This window comes from Archocentrus centrarchus, chromosome 6 (genome assembly GCF_007364275.1).
Source record: "Archocentrus centrarchus isolate MPI-CPG fArcCen1 chromosome 6, fArcCen1, whole genome shotgun sequence".
NCBI lineage: Eukaryota > Metazoa > Chordata > Actinopteri > Cichliformes > Cichlidae > Archocentrus > Archocentrus centrarchus.
Window position 1 is genome coordinate 262,900 of NC_044351.1, and position 12,232 is coordinate 275,131.

The 12,232-nt window shown below is 44.5% G+C and overlaps 1 protein-coding gene across 2 annotated transcripts in view; it reads left to right on the forward strand.

Moving 5' to 3' along the window:
* The window catches only part of gramd2ab (GRAM domain containing 2Ab), a 34,693-nt gene continuing 22,461 nt past the window's right edge, over positions 1-12,232 (forward strand). Inside the window, exons 1-4 of one of the 2 annotated variants that reach the window (XM_030730536.1) lie at positions 1-23; positions 748-938; positions 4,570-4,667; positions 7,522-7,632. In XM_030730536.1, the coding sequence (XP_030586396.1) occupies positions 7,529-7,632 (104 nt within the window). In that variant the 5' untranslated portion in view covers positions 1-23; positions 748-938; positions 4,570-4,667; positions 7,522-7,528. Of the gene's footprint in view, positions 24-747; positions 939-4,569; positions 4,668-7,521; positions 7,633-12,232 lie in introns of those variants that run through there. The other variant, XM_030730537.1, reaches the window with a different exon arrangement.

Sequence of the window (12,232 nt, forward strand, 5' to 3'; positions counted from 1 at the left end):
GTGCAAAGCAGACAGACGTTCAGGTAACGGATCATAATCCAGGGCGTAGGTTTGGTATTAACACCGATAGGGACATGGACCGAACCGGGTTTCAGTCAGCTGTTCAAAATGCAGCAGCTCATCTTTTGACAGGTAATAAACGGCGCGATCACACTACACCCATATTGGCCTTCCTACACCGGCTTCCATCTGTTTCAGGATCCGGTTTAAAATCTTACTACTCGTTTTTAATGATTTGGCGCTATATTTTCATTGTATTTGTGTACAATGATAATAAAGTTGAATCTAATCTAATATGCCTACCAGAGCCCTGAGGTCGACGAGGATCCAGGCTGAAAGATGGAGCCTTTTCAGTGGTGGCGCCTAATCTCTGGAATAACTTACCCTTTCATATAAGAACAGCCCAGACTCTCATTTTAAAGTCATTTTAAATCACTTCTAAAAACGTATTTATATTCGCTCGCGTTCGGGGCTAGTTGAGCTGAGTACTCTGGTTTTACTATGCTAACACAGCTTATATTTATTATTTTTATATTTGATTCTTAGTTTATATTTATTGTTGATTTGTTGACTGGTGTATAGTATATGTTTTGTGTAAGCTGTACAGCACTTTGGTCCGCTGAAGTTGTTTTAATGTGCTATAGTAATGAACTCTGAGTTGACTTCAGTCAGAAGCGTCGGTGAGGACTGATCATAATGAAGCGTCAGTTCAACAAGCAGACCTAAGCCTCGCGTTTTATTTTGAAGGTCACTTCCGCTCACTTCCTCCGCTGGATGGTTACATGCTACGAGCGTGCCCGCGCAGCTCGTTCACAGAGAGAGGGGGTGCGTCCTTCAGGTCTGTCGGTGCTGAAGGACGGACTCCGGACCGACACCGCGCCGAGCGACCGGGACGCAAACGGCCGTGATTGAAGACTGAAGGACCCTCGCAGGTAAAGGTGCGTTTGTGCAGCGAGTCGTGCTGCATTAATTTGGTTTCTATTGTTGAGTCTATTCGGAGGGTAATTTAATGGTTTCTATCGTAACAGACAGACTAAATGCAGCTGTCATATTTTCGGTAATAAAACAGTCTGTGGGAAATCCGCTGTACAGTAATCAGATTACCGCTGTAATCTTTTGAGGTTACATTATGTTGGATATCGAACATCACATGAAGCGTCAGTTTGAACTTTATGGACGAGTCTTTGTTTTTGCTTCCAGCATCTCATGTTCTTTCCAGCAAACAACTCACAAAACAGAGCGACTATATTAGAGCCACAGACTGCATATAAAAGATGGAAGTACCGCCGCGACGTCACCCGCTCACACCTCAGTTTTAGCATTTTGGCCACCTGTGTGTCAAATTTTGTTTCCAGAAGCGAGTCACCAAAGCTGAGCACAAAAATCCGCAACACAAGATGCTCTGACCTCCTGTTTTCTCTCCGTCTGCAGCATCCAGAGTGAAGCTGGCTGCAGAGCTGCAGAGCAAAACTGGGAATTTCACGTTGTAATAGCAGATGTTAGAGACGGAAGCAAGGAAAGAAGGCAGGAACAGAGAGGAATGAAGGAAGGCAACAAGGAAAGGCAGGAACAGAGGAGTGAAGGAAGGTTGGAGGAAAGGGAAAGGAGAGAAGAGAGGAATGAAAGAAGGCAGGAGAAAAGACTAGAAGAGAGGAAGGAATGAAGGAAGGGGAGAAGGAAAGGAAAAAGGGAGGAAGTTATAAGGAAAGGAAAGGAGGGCTGGAAAGAAGAAAGGAAGCTTGTGTAAGGAGGTGATATTCTAAGTACAATCTGTCGAGGAATTCTGGGAGTAAAGTCGTGATTTTTAAAGGAAAAAAATGAAATTTTCTCTGAACTGATAAAATCAGATTTTCCGGGAAGACCTGATTTTTGTGCATCTTCGGGAAGTCTTCAGTTCGCTGGACCACCCTGATCAGCTGTTTGGCCTCCAGAGGGTGGATTAGTCAGATTATACTTCATTGTGGTTTTGCTGTTTTTAAAGTCGGACTTTTTCCTGCGCTGTGTTTTTTGCATGTTCACAAAGGAAACGGTCAGCCTCTGAAAAAGCCTGTTTTTACATTTTTATTAAGACTCAATGGCTGCTCAAAGTAACAAAAATATAATTTGCACCCTTTATCACCCGATAAGTTTGCAGACACACTCAGGAGCATCTGAAATAAGAAACTGATGCATAACGAGGATTTTATTAAAATGATGAAAAGTAGAAATGAGGAACTCGGGTGGAGGATTGTGGGTTTTTGTGTGAGCCGGCCTCGCTTTGCATCTCCTTACTGAAAGAGGTGTTTGTTTGTGGTGCTGGACACACACACACACACACACACACACACACACACACACACACACACACACACACACACACACACACACTCACTGAGGCCTGCAGGGGAGGTGTTGCATGTTAACGACAGCGAGGCACAAAGTTCATGCAGAACATCAGTGATCAGCAGCACAGAAGGAAACTCACTGTGAGTGTTTTTGTAAATGCAGGATGAAATCAGGACCAATCAGCTTAGTATAGTTTATATAATTAGCTTGTATAATTTATACCGCTACCGCCATTGATTTTGGATTCTATTTATTGTGCGTGTTAAACTGCTGGATGCCTAATTTCCTTCAGTATGCATCCATCCATCCATCCATCCAGTTTCCACCTCTGAACCTGCATTTTTTTTCTCATCATGACCAGCAGGGGGCGACTCCTCCTAACAGCAATTGTATGGAAGTTTATGAGAAAACCAGACTCTCTGAGCTCAGTAAACACCTTCCTGATGAGTTTATGATACTAATTGCTGGTTTCAGGTCTTACTGAGTAAAACATGAAGGTTATTTTAGAAATTACGGTCATGTTAGAGTCAGAAAGGGGCAGGCAGCAGTGGAGGATTTACAATGTGTGATTAGGAGCTGGCCTCAAGTGCCCAGTAAAGGAAGTTCAGTTTATTCTGCAGTAGCTTAATTTTTCTTGGTTGAGAAATGGGAATAAAAGGTTTGTGTGTGTGACCTGGTGTTTACTCCCACAGGATCCCTGAACTCATGTTGTGTTACAGAAAAATGTAAAGTCTGATGCAGAGACATTTCTCTCTGTAGCTACATATATAAAAAAAATATGGAAACCTTCAGCCTTCTGCACCCCCTGTCGCTGAATAAAATATTGCTTCTATAGTTCTCATCCAAATATTTACTATTAGAATTTTAGATTTTACTGGACAAGCAGTGCCTGCCTTGTTTGCCCCGCTCAACGTAGATACTTGTGAGAGTTCAGTTTGTACACTGCCATTTTCTAGTCACAAGCAGTTATGTATTCAAAATTAAATCCTAAATTTTTACTTCACTTCTTTGTGTCTGTGAAGTGCTGTGTGGCAGTATCAAGATATTTTTTTTAAAGTAAAAGTATGTGTTTTTGATTCTAATAAAACTTGAACTCCTGCACTGAAGTCTTGCCGGGTAAATAAATGTACTTTGACTTTATATGTATCCATGATGTATCCAGATATTTGTGGGCTTCACTGTTGTGACATCAGTGTTGGCCTGTAATAATACAAACATTAAGCTTTAATACAGTTTAAACAGGTGGGTTATAAATGAGCCTGCCTCTAGTGGACATTAGAGGCACTGTGGCTTTTGGTTACTTCCACATAGACGCAGAGGTTCCTGTTTGGGTCGATTGCAGGACAGAAGCTAGAAAACTTAATTCTAATTAATTTTAATTCTTTAAAATTCCTCCACAGGGTTGTTAAGGTAAAATTTCTTCTCCTAACACACTTTCCTTCCTCCCTGACTCAGACCCAGATCCTCACACTCCCACCTCCATGGTTTAATTTGGGCACATGCGCGTTCTGCTCCAAACCATTTTATTTTGGCCTCACTGAATAAAGACCTGCCAATGTTCATCAAGCTTCTCTTGATGTTTCATCTTTTTTTTTTCTCTGTCCCTCAAGGCTTACTGTATGCAAAGTCCTGCACACTATTTGAAACACCACTTTCCATAGATAATCCTGAAGCTCAGCCAGTAACGCTTAACTGTTTTTCAGTGTGCGGCTGCAGAGTCATTATTCAGTGACAAATACTGCTCTTCCTGTTCCTCCTAACCACCACCACAGCATAAAAACATTTTCTCTCATTTATCCCATAGCAGGTATCATTTTTTTCTCTTTCTTGGAAAGATGTCTGACTATGAAGCCCTCCAAAGGACAATGGAGAAAGATGCGCTTTTGCAAGATCCCACAAAAGTTTTTTTTAATTTAAGGTCACGCACTTCCACCTTAATCTTGATACTGTAGCATCCGTCAGGACATTGAAAGGATGAGCGAGAGGCTGCTAGTCATCTTTAATTCATAACTCAGTGGTTACTGTTGGCCGCAACCACCCAAAACTGTACATGATGACCCCCCCCCCCCCCCCCCCCCCCCCCCCCTACACACACACACACACACACCCCTGTCCTGCCCCTTTCTCCTCAGCCACTTACCTGCCTAGCTCAGTCTCAGCACACATTTGGGTAACAGCATCTTTTATTTTAAGTTTATAGTTTAGACCAAACTTTAAATAAAAATATCTGACTCTGTTCCACAGGTGTGTCCTGATGTTGGCTAAAGTCAGACGCTCATCTGTGCAGATGTTCTGTAATTTCCCACTGTTCTCCTGTTACCTGCTGAGACTGAGCTAGGCAGGTGAGTGGCTGAGAGGAGAAGGGGGTGGGACAGGTGGGGGGGGTTTCAGTGGTTCATTCCTGTCCAAAGTTGCTGTCCACATAGGTGCATGATTTAGAGCTCCACATGGTCTATCGTGAACCCACAAACTAAGGTCCAAATTCATATAAAACAGTGCATCAGAGGTACAAGCCAATCTACATCCCACATCCACCCACAGCAAATGAAAATGTCCTTTTCAGGAGTCCATAAAAACCCGAAACCCTCTGAGTGTGAAGCAGCCGGGGTGAGCAAGCTGAAGCTTGGAGCGTGCACACTTGAAGAGTTGCTGCCTCAAGTGGAGGTGTGTAAGTATCTCGGTGGCTGGGCTGTCCCTCAGAGATGAGGGGAGGAGCTCAGAGTAGCATCAGACCAGGATACCTCATGGACACCTCAACAAGGTGCAGTGTTCCTGGCATGTCCAACTGATGGAGGCCCCAGGGCAGACCCAGTACACTTTGGAGAGATTATGCCTGAGTTAGCATGAGGGCTGGAGGTGTTCCAAGTAAACACCATTCCCAAACAAGTTAAGAGATCACTGGAAAAACTTGCGGTCATTTTTTTCATTAACAGGGAGCTGAAACCCAGATTGGGTCGTCCTCAGTTCATCTGCAGGATGTGGTGTCCTGATGCTCAGAGGCAGGTTATGAAGATGAAGTGGTTTTCCAGGAGTGTTATTTTCTTATTATTTGCGTGTATGCCATTAATCAGGAAACACTATGAGGATAAAGTAGCATGGTTTGACCCCACACAGCCAGGACAAACAAGGTCTGCACTGGTTTCTGTGTGCTGGAGTCAGTCTGCTGTTTTCCATTTGATTTGGTTGTCAATCAGCATCACAAATGAAGCTGAATGTTAGATTACACAAGCAGGCTCATAGTTAAAGATGTCCTGCATGTGCTGAAGCTGCTTCGTATAAGAACCAGAAAATGAATGCAAGGAGGAAATGTTCTTCATCCTTCACTGAAGTTAAAGCTCTTCACTCTGTTTTATGTCATGTGATTGAGGACTCTTCCTCACATGCACAGGTGCTTTGTGTTGGGACCAGTGTGTGTTACATTATACATGCTTCCTTGTGACTTCCCCCCCTACTTCTCCTCTCTGTGACATCACACAGATCCAAGAGTAGAAAAAACTGTGATAAGCTGAGTGTTTAGAGGGTGTTTAGAGCTTTTGTCTCATTATTAGATCCAGGTATATGACAGGAAATGAGGACAATAGCAGCACTTTTTTTTTTTTGTATTGTTGCACCAAGTCCAAGTGAAAGTGTTAGAGTCCCACTCCAGATAAACAGCCTGCCCTCCCTGAGGTGTCTCTAATTTAATCAGCCCAGTGAGAGGAAACCAGCAGAGGATTCGATGAAAATCTTCAGGGAGGAGGAGGAGGGTTTAGCACCAGCCGAGGCAGAGTGCGAGGATCACGCCTGTTACCGAGGCGACTGCAGTGCATTTCCACCTCCTCGGTGTCAGACATGTTTGTGTTGGTGGAATCAGCTGCATGACGACTTACTCGAATCTTTTACTTTGTACTTTGTGTTGCTCCGTCCATGTGTGCTAGCAGGCCTGTTAGCCACTGTAGTTTGAGGCATTTTTGTCAGTTTGGGCAGTTGTGGAGATGGAGCAAGTGGTTTGATCCTCGTCACCTGTAGTCCAGGTGTCAGACTGTCTAAATGCTCCTTCAATGCCTCCTTTAGTGTGTGTGTGTGTGTGTGTGTGTGTGTGTGTGTGTGTGTGAGTGAGAGAGAGAGAGGAAATGCCAGAGACCTGTGACCTGGCATAAAACACTGATTTGGGCTGTTTTGAGAAACTTCCTCCTGATTAACTGTAGTTCTGTTTTTAAAAGCTTTTTCTTTAGTATGTTAGAGTTCTGCCACCATCTTTGCTGCTACCCAGGACCTAACGTGCCACTGACTACAGTCTGCTCTGTGTTTATCCCAGAATATAAACTGCACCACAGTGCTGCGTCCACCCAGCTTAGCCTTCGACTAACACACAGATCAGGTTGTTTTCACACATTTCACAGTAGTAGTTATGTTCTTCTTCCAGCTGCTCCCTGTAGGATGCACCGTGATGGTTCATCTTCCTCCATCTCCCCCTATCCCAGCATCCTCCTGTTACACCAGCCCTCTGCATGTCCTCCTAAAATACTGAGATAACAAAAGAGTAAACATTTAAAGCCAATTTCCTTAAAATGAGGAACTGATTGTGCTGATGTAATAGGAAGAGGAAGTTTGTTTTATTTAAAATGACCCATACAGCTCAGCGGTCTAAATGACGACGAAGCCTTCTTCCTCCCCCATCTTGCTGTTGCCGTGGCAGCACAGGCGTGTTTCAGCGTGTATTTTAGTAGTTCTCCTGACCAATCAGAGTGCTCCCTCAATTTCACACAGTCACCTGTGAGCATCTTCCAGGATAATCTGTAATCTACTGGTGCTAATATGATAGGGCAGGTCATCCATGTTTTTTCCTTTCACAATAAAAGCCCTTCACATACGCATTGCATGAGTGTTAGGACCTCTGACCAGAAAAAAATAAAACCACTTCTACGTGCTTGCTGAAGTAATTTATGGTCTTTGTTTGCTTGTCATGATACTAAAGAGTAATAATAATATAATAAGAGTTTCTCCTTATTGCTTCCATTCATGAACAAAAATGAAATGCTGACATTGCTTTGATAAAGTTGAACGTTTTTTTTCAAAGAATAATAAAGTATTTTTCTGTGTAACAGCTGCTGATTTTTTTAGGTGGCGGCAGTGACGTGAAAACAATGCACACGTATGTTTCTCTGCTGTTTTATAATTAATACTTAGATTGTTTAATGCTGATGTTCCTCCCAGGGTGATAATGATGTCAGAGCAGTTGGAGCTCAGTGATGACGTAGGTGTCCTGCCCCCCCATGAGGTGGAGCCCCCCAGGGAGGAGGATGGACCCTGCCCCTTACCCTTCAGGTGAGAAGCTGCACTTTATTCTGGACCCCGTGAGACTGAGTGGGGAGGTGTGCTCTCTTTTAAGAAGCTCTCCTGGCAGCTGTGACAGAAGCAGTTTGACCCGAGGAAGCAGATGTGATCAGCTGGAGGAACCTGCAGCAGCTGCAGGCTGAGGACAGGACAGATGTTGAGAACAGATGCTGAGTGAAACTGTGTGTCAGTGCAACTTCACTCATGACAGAAAGTGTGAACAAAACTGCAGGTGGATGAGTCGCTTCCAGCTCATCCTGATCAGCCCACGGCCTCATTAGTTCTGACTGTGTGTGTGTGTGTGTGTGTGTGTGTGTGTGTGTGTGTCTGTGTGTGTGTGTGTGTGTGTGTCTGTGTGTGTTTGGCAGCACATAAAAGCTGAGGAGACGTGCAGGAGAGACAATCCACAGAGAGGGGAAACCTCAGTGTCTCTCACTGCTCTGTTATTCCCGTCACGTACGAAACAAGCTGCAGGAGAAGCTGCAGAGTCACAGGCTCCGTTTGTGTGTGTGTGTGTGTGTGTGTGTGTGTGTGTGTGTGTGTGTGTGTGTGTGTGTGTGTGTGTGTGTGTGCCTGTAGCACGTGCACTCAGCTCACGTTTCCTGGCAGCAGAGCTCAGAAAAAGACGGAGAGGCTGAAGGGAAGAAAAACAAAGCTGAGAATTCACTGACGGTTTATTTAGTAAAACACAAGAAACTGAAGTGTTCAGACTAAATGATCATCACCAGTATTTCTGTTGTTCATAATCAACATGACCCGAGTTTCTAATGAGTATCTGCAGACTGCTCAAACTCATCAGTTTTTTCTACAGTCAGATCTCTGTGATGTCAGAGAGGGGTGCTCTCAGGCACACAGCTCTGATTGCACAGGTGGGTACAGTCACACCCTCTGAACCTGCTGAACAGCAGCACGTATTACATCACATCAATATTTATTCAACAAAAAGCCAAAAAGCAGGAGCTCCTGTGTGGCTTCATCACATCACTGTGGAGGAGTTTGGTCCACTCTCCTTCACAGCGTAGCTTCAGCTCAGTGAGGTTTGCACCATTCATTCCTACACAGCTCTCTGAAGGCCCCCCCACAGCATTCAGCAGACTGAGGTCTGGACTCTGACTGCAGCTGGGGTCATTGGGATCATCGTCCTGCTGATGTCACAGTTTGGTCCCAGCTTCAGCTGATATCAGAATTTTCAGGTTTTTCATCGTGTGCTTTATTTCTCACTCTGGCTTTTAAACTCACAAACTCATTCAAAGTAAAGAAAAATCAAACCACAGATCTGCAGACATCACGACCCCATATTTTATTCAGAACATAGAAAACAAATCAAATGTTTAAAGTGAGACATTATACTGTCTGTGGCTGTGAGTGGCACTAAAGAGAAACGGGTAATCAGGTGAACTGATAACAGGTCAGTAACATGATCGGGTATGTAAAGAGCATCTTAGAGTTTCTCAGAATAAAGATGGACAGATCTTCTCCATCTGCAGAAACCACGTCAACACACTGTGGAAGGATTTCAGAGTAATGTTCCTCAACATAAAACTGTGAAGAGTCTGAAAATCTCATCATCTGCAGCAATAATATCGAAGGTTCAGAGAATCTGCAGAAATCTCTGTGCGCAGGGACAAGGCTGATAATCAGTGTTAGATGTCTGTGGTCTTCAGACCTTCAGGCAGTAACAACAGGCCTGATCCTGGAGATCACTGCATGTGCTCAGGAATCACTGAGCACAGCTCCCCGTGCCATCCACTGATGCAGGTTACAGCTCCATCATGCAGAGAAGAAGCCGTATGTGAACATGAGCCATCCTCTGAGCCAACGCTCATTAAAAATGGACCGAGGCAAAGTGGGAAACTGTTCTGAGGTCAGAGGAATGTTGTGAATAAAATGAGTTTCTAGGGTTTGTAAATCATTGCATCCTGTTTTTATTGAACTTCTTCAGAATTTGATTTGACGTTATTTTGATCCTTGTTTTTGAAGGGAACCTGAAAATGTGACGGCTAAGCCCAGCTTGGCATGTAAACAACAATTTTCTAATCCGTGTGAACACGTCCCCCTCCCTCTGCCCCGCTCCCCCTGCACGCTCTAACGGTTCACACAATTATGCCTTTTATCTCATTTCAGAGGAAGAAGCCTGTCTCAGAGCTGCAGTGGCTGATGGGAGTTACTCTGTATTAATAACACTCATCAGGAGCACTCATGGTTAAACCTCCTCCACAGTGTGTCATTTGTTTGTTCTTTTGCATAAACCTCACATGGATTCACCCCTTCCTGCCCAGAGTCCTCATTTACATCAGGGTGAAACCCGACACAGGGAAATGGATGTGGGGGTGTGTGTGTGTGTGTGTGTGTGTGGTTAATAAAAACTGCAGATCTAGAAGCTGTTCGTTAGAAGGTGGATTAACACCTTCGGCTCAGCTCTCCACACTGACAGAGCTGTTTGTTTTTGACACAAATCTTCAGAGTTCATCCAAACATGGCTGACGAGAGGCGCCACAGGTAGACACAGATTCTGCATTTCTAATTGGGGGAAAGTTCCTCCTCCAGCTTTTTTCATTTTTAACAGGAGTTGTTCTGTTGGTGTGGTGGCCATGATGGAAGGGTGTGTGTGTGTGTGTGTGTGTGTGTTAACATTACAGGATTGAGTTTTATGTTTGTTCAAGTTTAGTGTGATGTAGCTGAGGATGAAAATCAACCCGACTGCGAGGACTTTGTTTGGATTTGTGGTGATCAAAGTGTTACAGAGTCAGCGGGCCGTCTTCAGTCCCAGCAGACTCGAATGCGTCAGTAATCAATATTATTTTATATTATCTTATGTTGCTTGGAGACGATAACCATGTTAGAACAGTAGGAGTGAGACGGTCTCCTGGGGGTCGCGCTCGGTTACTGTTTGTGGATTTCAGGAATGTCTGCAGCTTCTGTCACCGCGATCAAAAATAATCGGGGCTGTTTTGTTGCTTCTTATCTGCAGAAATGAACATCTGTGACCTTCTAGAAAGTGTTTACGGCCTCGCCGTGTGAAACGCCCACTGTCCCTCAGCCCACCGCTCGTTCCGATCTGACGCCATGAGTCGTGTGTTTTTTTTTTTAGACTTTAGAAGACTGTATTTGTCATTATATGTAAACATATAATGAAATTTGTGTTCCAGAACACCCAGCCAAGAGAAATACAAACAACATAAACAAACAGTGGAGACAGGTGTCTGAGGTCATGCAGCTGTTAAACAGGCGCTACCTACAGGATAGGTTAAAAAAGATTCATCTTGTACTGTGCTCATTAAGAGCACAGTGCCAGGTTCCAAAAAAAACCCACCTCAGCAAAGCATATAGCACATTTAAAGCCGAGATAGCAATATGGTGAGGGTGGGGGCAGGTAGGGTTTATGTTTATGTTTATGTTTATTGAGATCCCCATTAGCGTCAGCAGCATGCTGCATCAGCTATTCTTCCTGGGGTCAGTTTACATAAAAAGACAAACTCTTCTCTTCCTGCTCTTGATGGAGACGGTCACATTCTATCTCTCTCCCTGCCCTCCCTATCTCGCTCCCCATCTTGCTGTGAGAGCGTCTCTCACACACTGTCTGAATAAGAATAAGATTGAGAGCATCATGGATCTGGCAAACTGGGCCCTAAACACCATTGATCAAATTTTTTCCATTATGAGATCGGGGAAAGGGGAGCCTGCGTGTCCAAGTGGAACAGATCCGATTGGATACGTCATCGATTCTTGGAGCTTGTGGAGACCTGTGTGCTTCTCAGCCCTGGAGGTCGAGGACGTGGAAGACATCTACATATTTGGCTATGTGGTAGGGGTATCTTTTGTTTGGGCTCGGAGGATACCTGATTTACCGGGAAATTAAGAAAATCTGGGCAGCAGTTCGACATCTGCAGAGGCTGCCGGCCCAGGTGGACGGGCTGTGCAGGGCCGTACAAACTCAGACTCAAAGCCTGTTGGACCTGAGCCGTAAAGCAGACGGGTAGTCCAGCTGAGAGCGTGCTCGCAGGCGAGAGGGGTTCGATCTGGAGATAAGGTTCGGTTCTGCACGGTGAGGATAGTAACTAATGAATTTGGAATATTGGATTTACTGAATGGTTCCCAGTGAGACTGAAGGCTGTTGGAAAAAAAACAAGCAGCCTGTTCCAAAACAACCAAAATCCACTGAATCACAATGGTGGAGTCGGTCCACAGGCGGATTTGACTCAGCAGCATATTCAGAGCTTGTAGCAGATTACTACCCATCCTTGCAGCAATCACAGCCCCCATGAGTTCTAGACGTGGCAGTGTGAGTTTCTTAATAGGTGCAACTCTGGATTTGGACATTACCAGCCTTGTTATAGGCTCTCCCTCGGGTGTCTGTCCTTGCCTTCTCACTTGCATCACTGAACACATGAAGAACTTGAATATTTTGCATCCCTTCAATTCCATACCACCTAGGGATGGCAATCAGATTAAGCTGAAGGAGCTCTGTACACCACTGCTGCCATCTTTTGGAGAGATCATCTGGCAGCTCCTCATCCCAGCTGACACCTCTTTGCCACATGTCCTGGAAGAGACATTTCACTATTATTGTGAATGGTGTCAGAAATCCCAT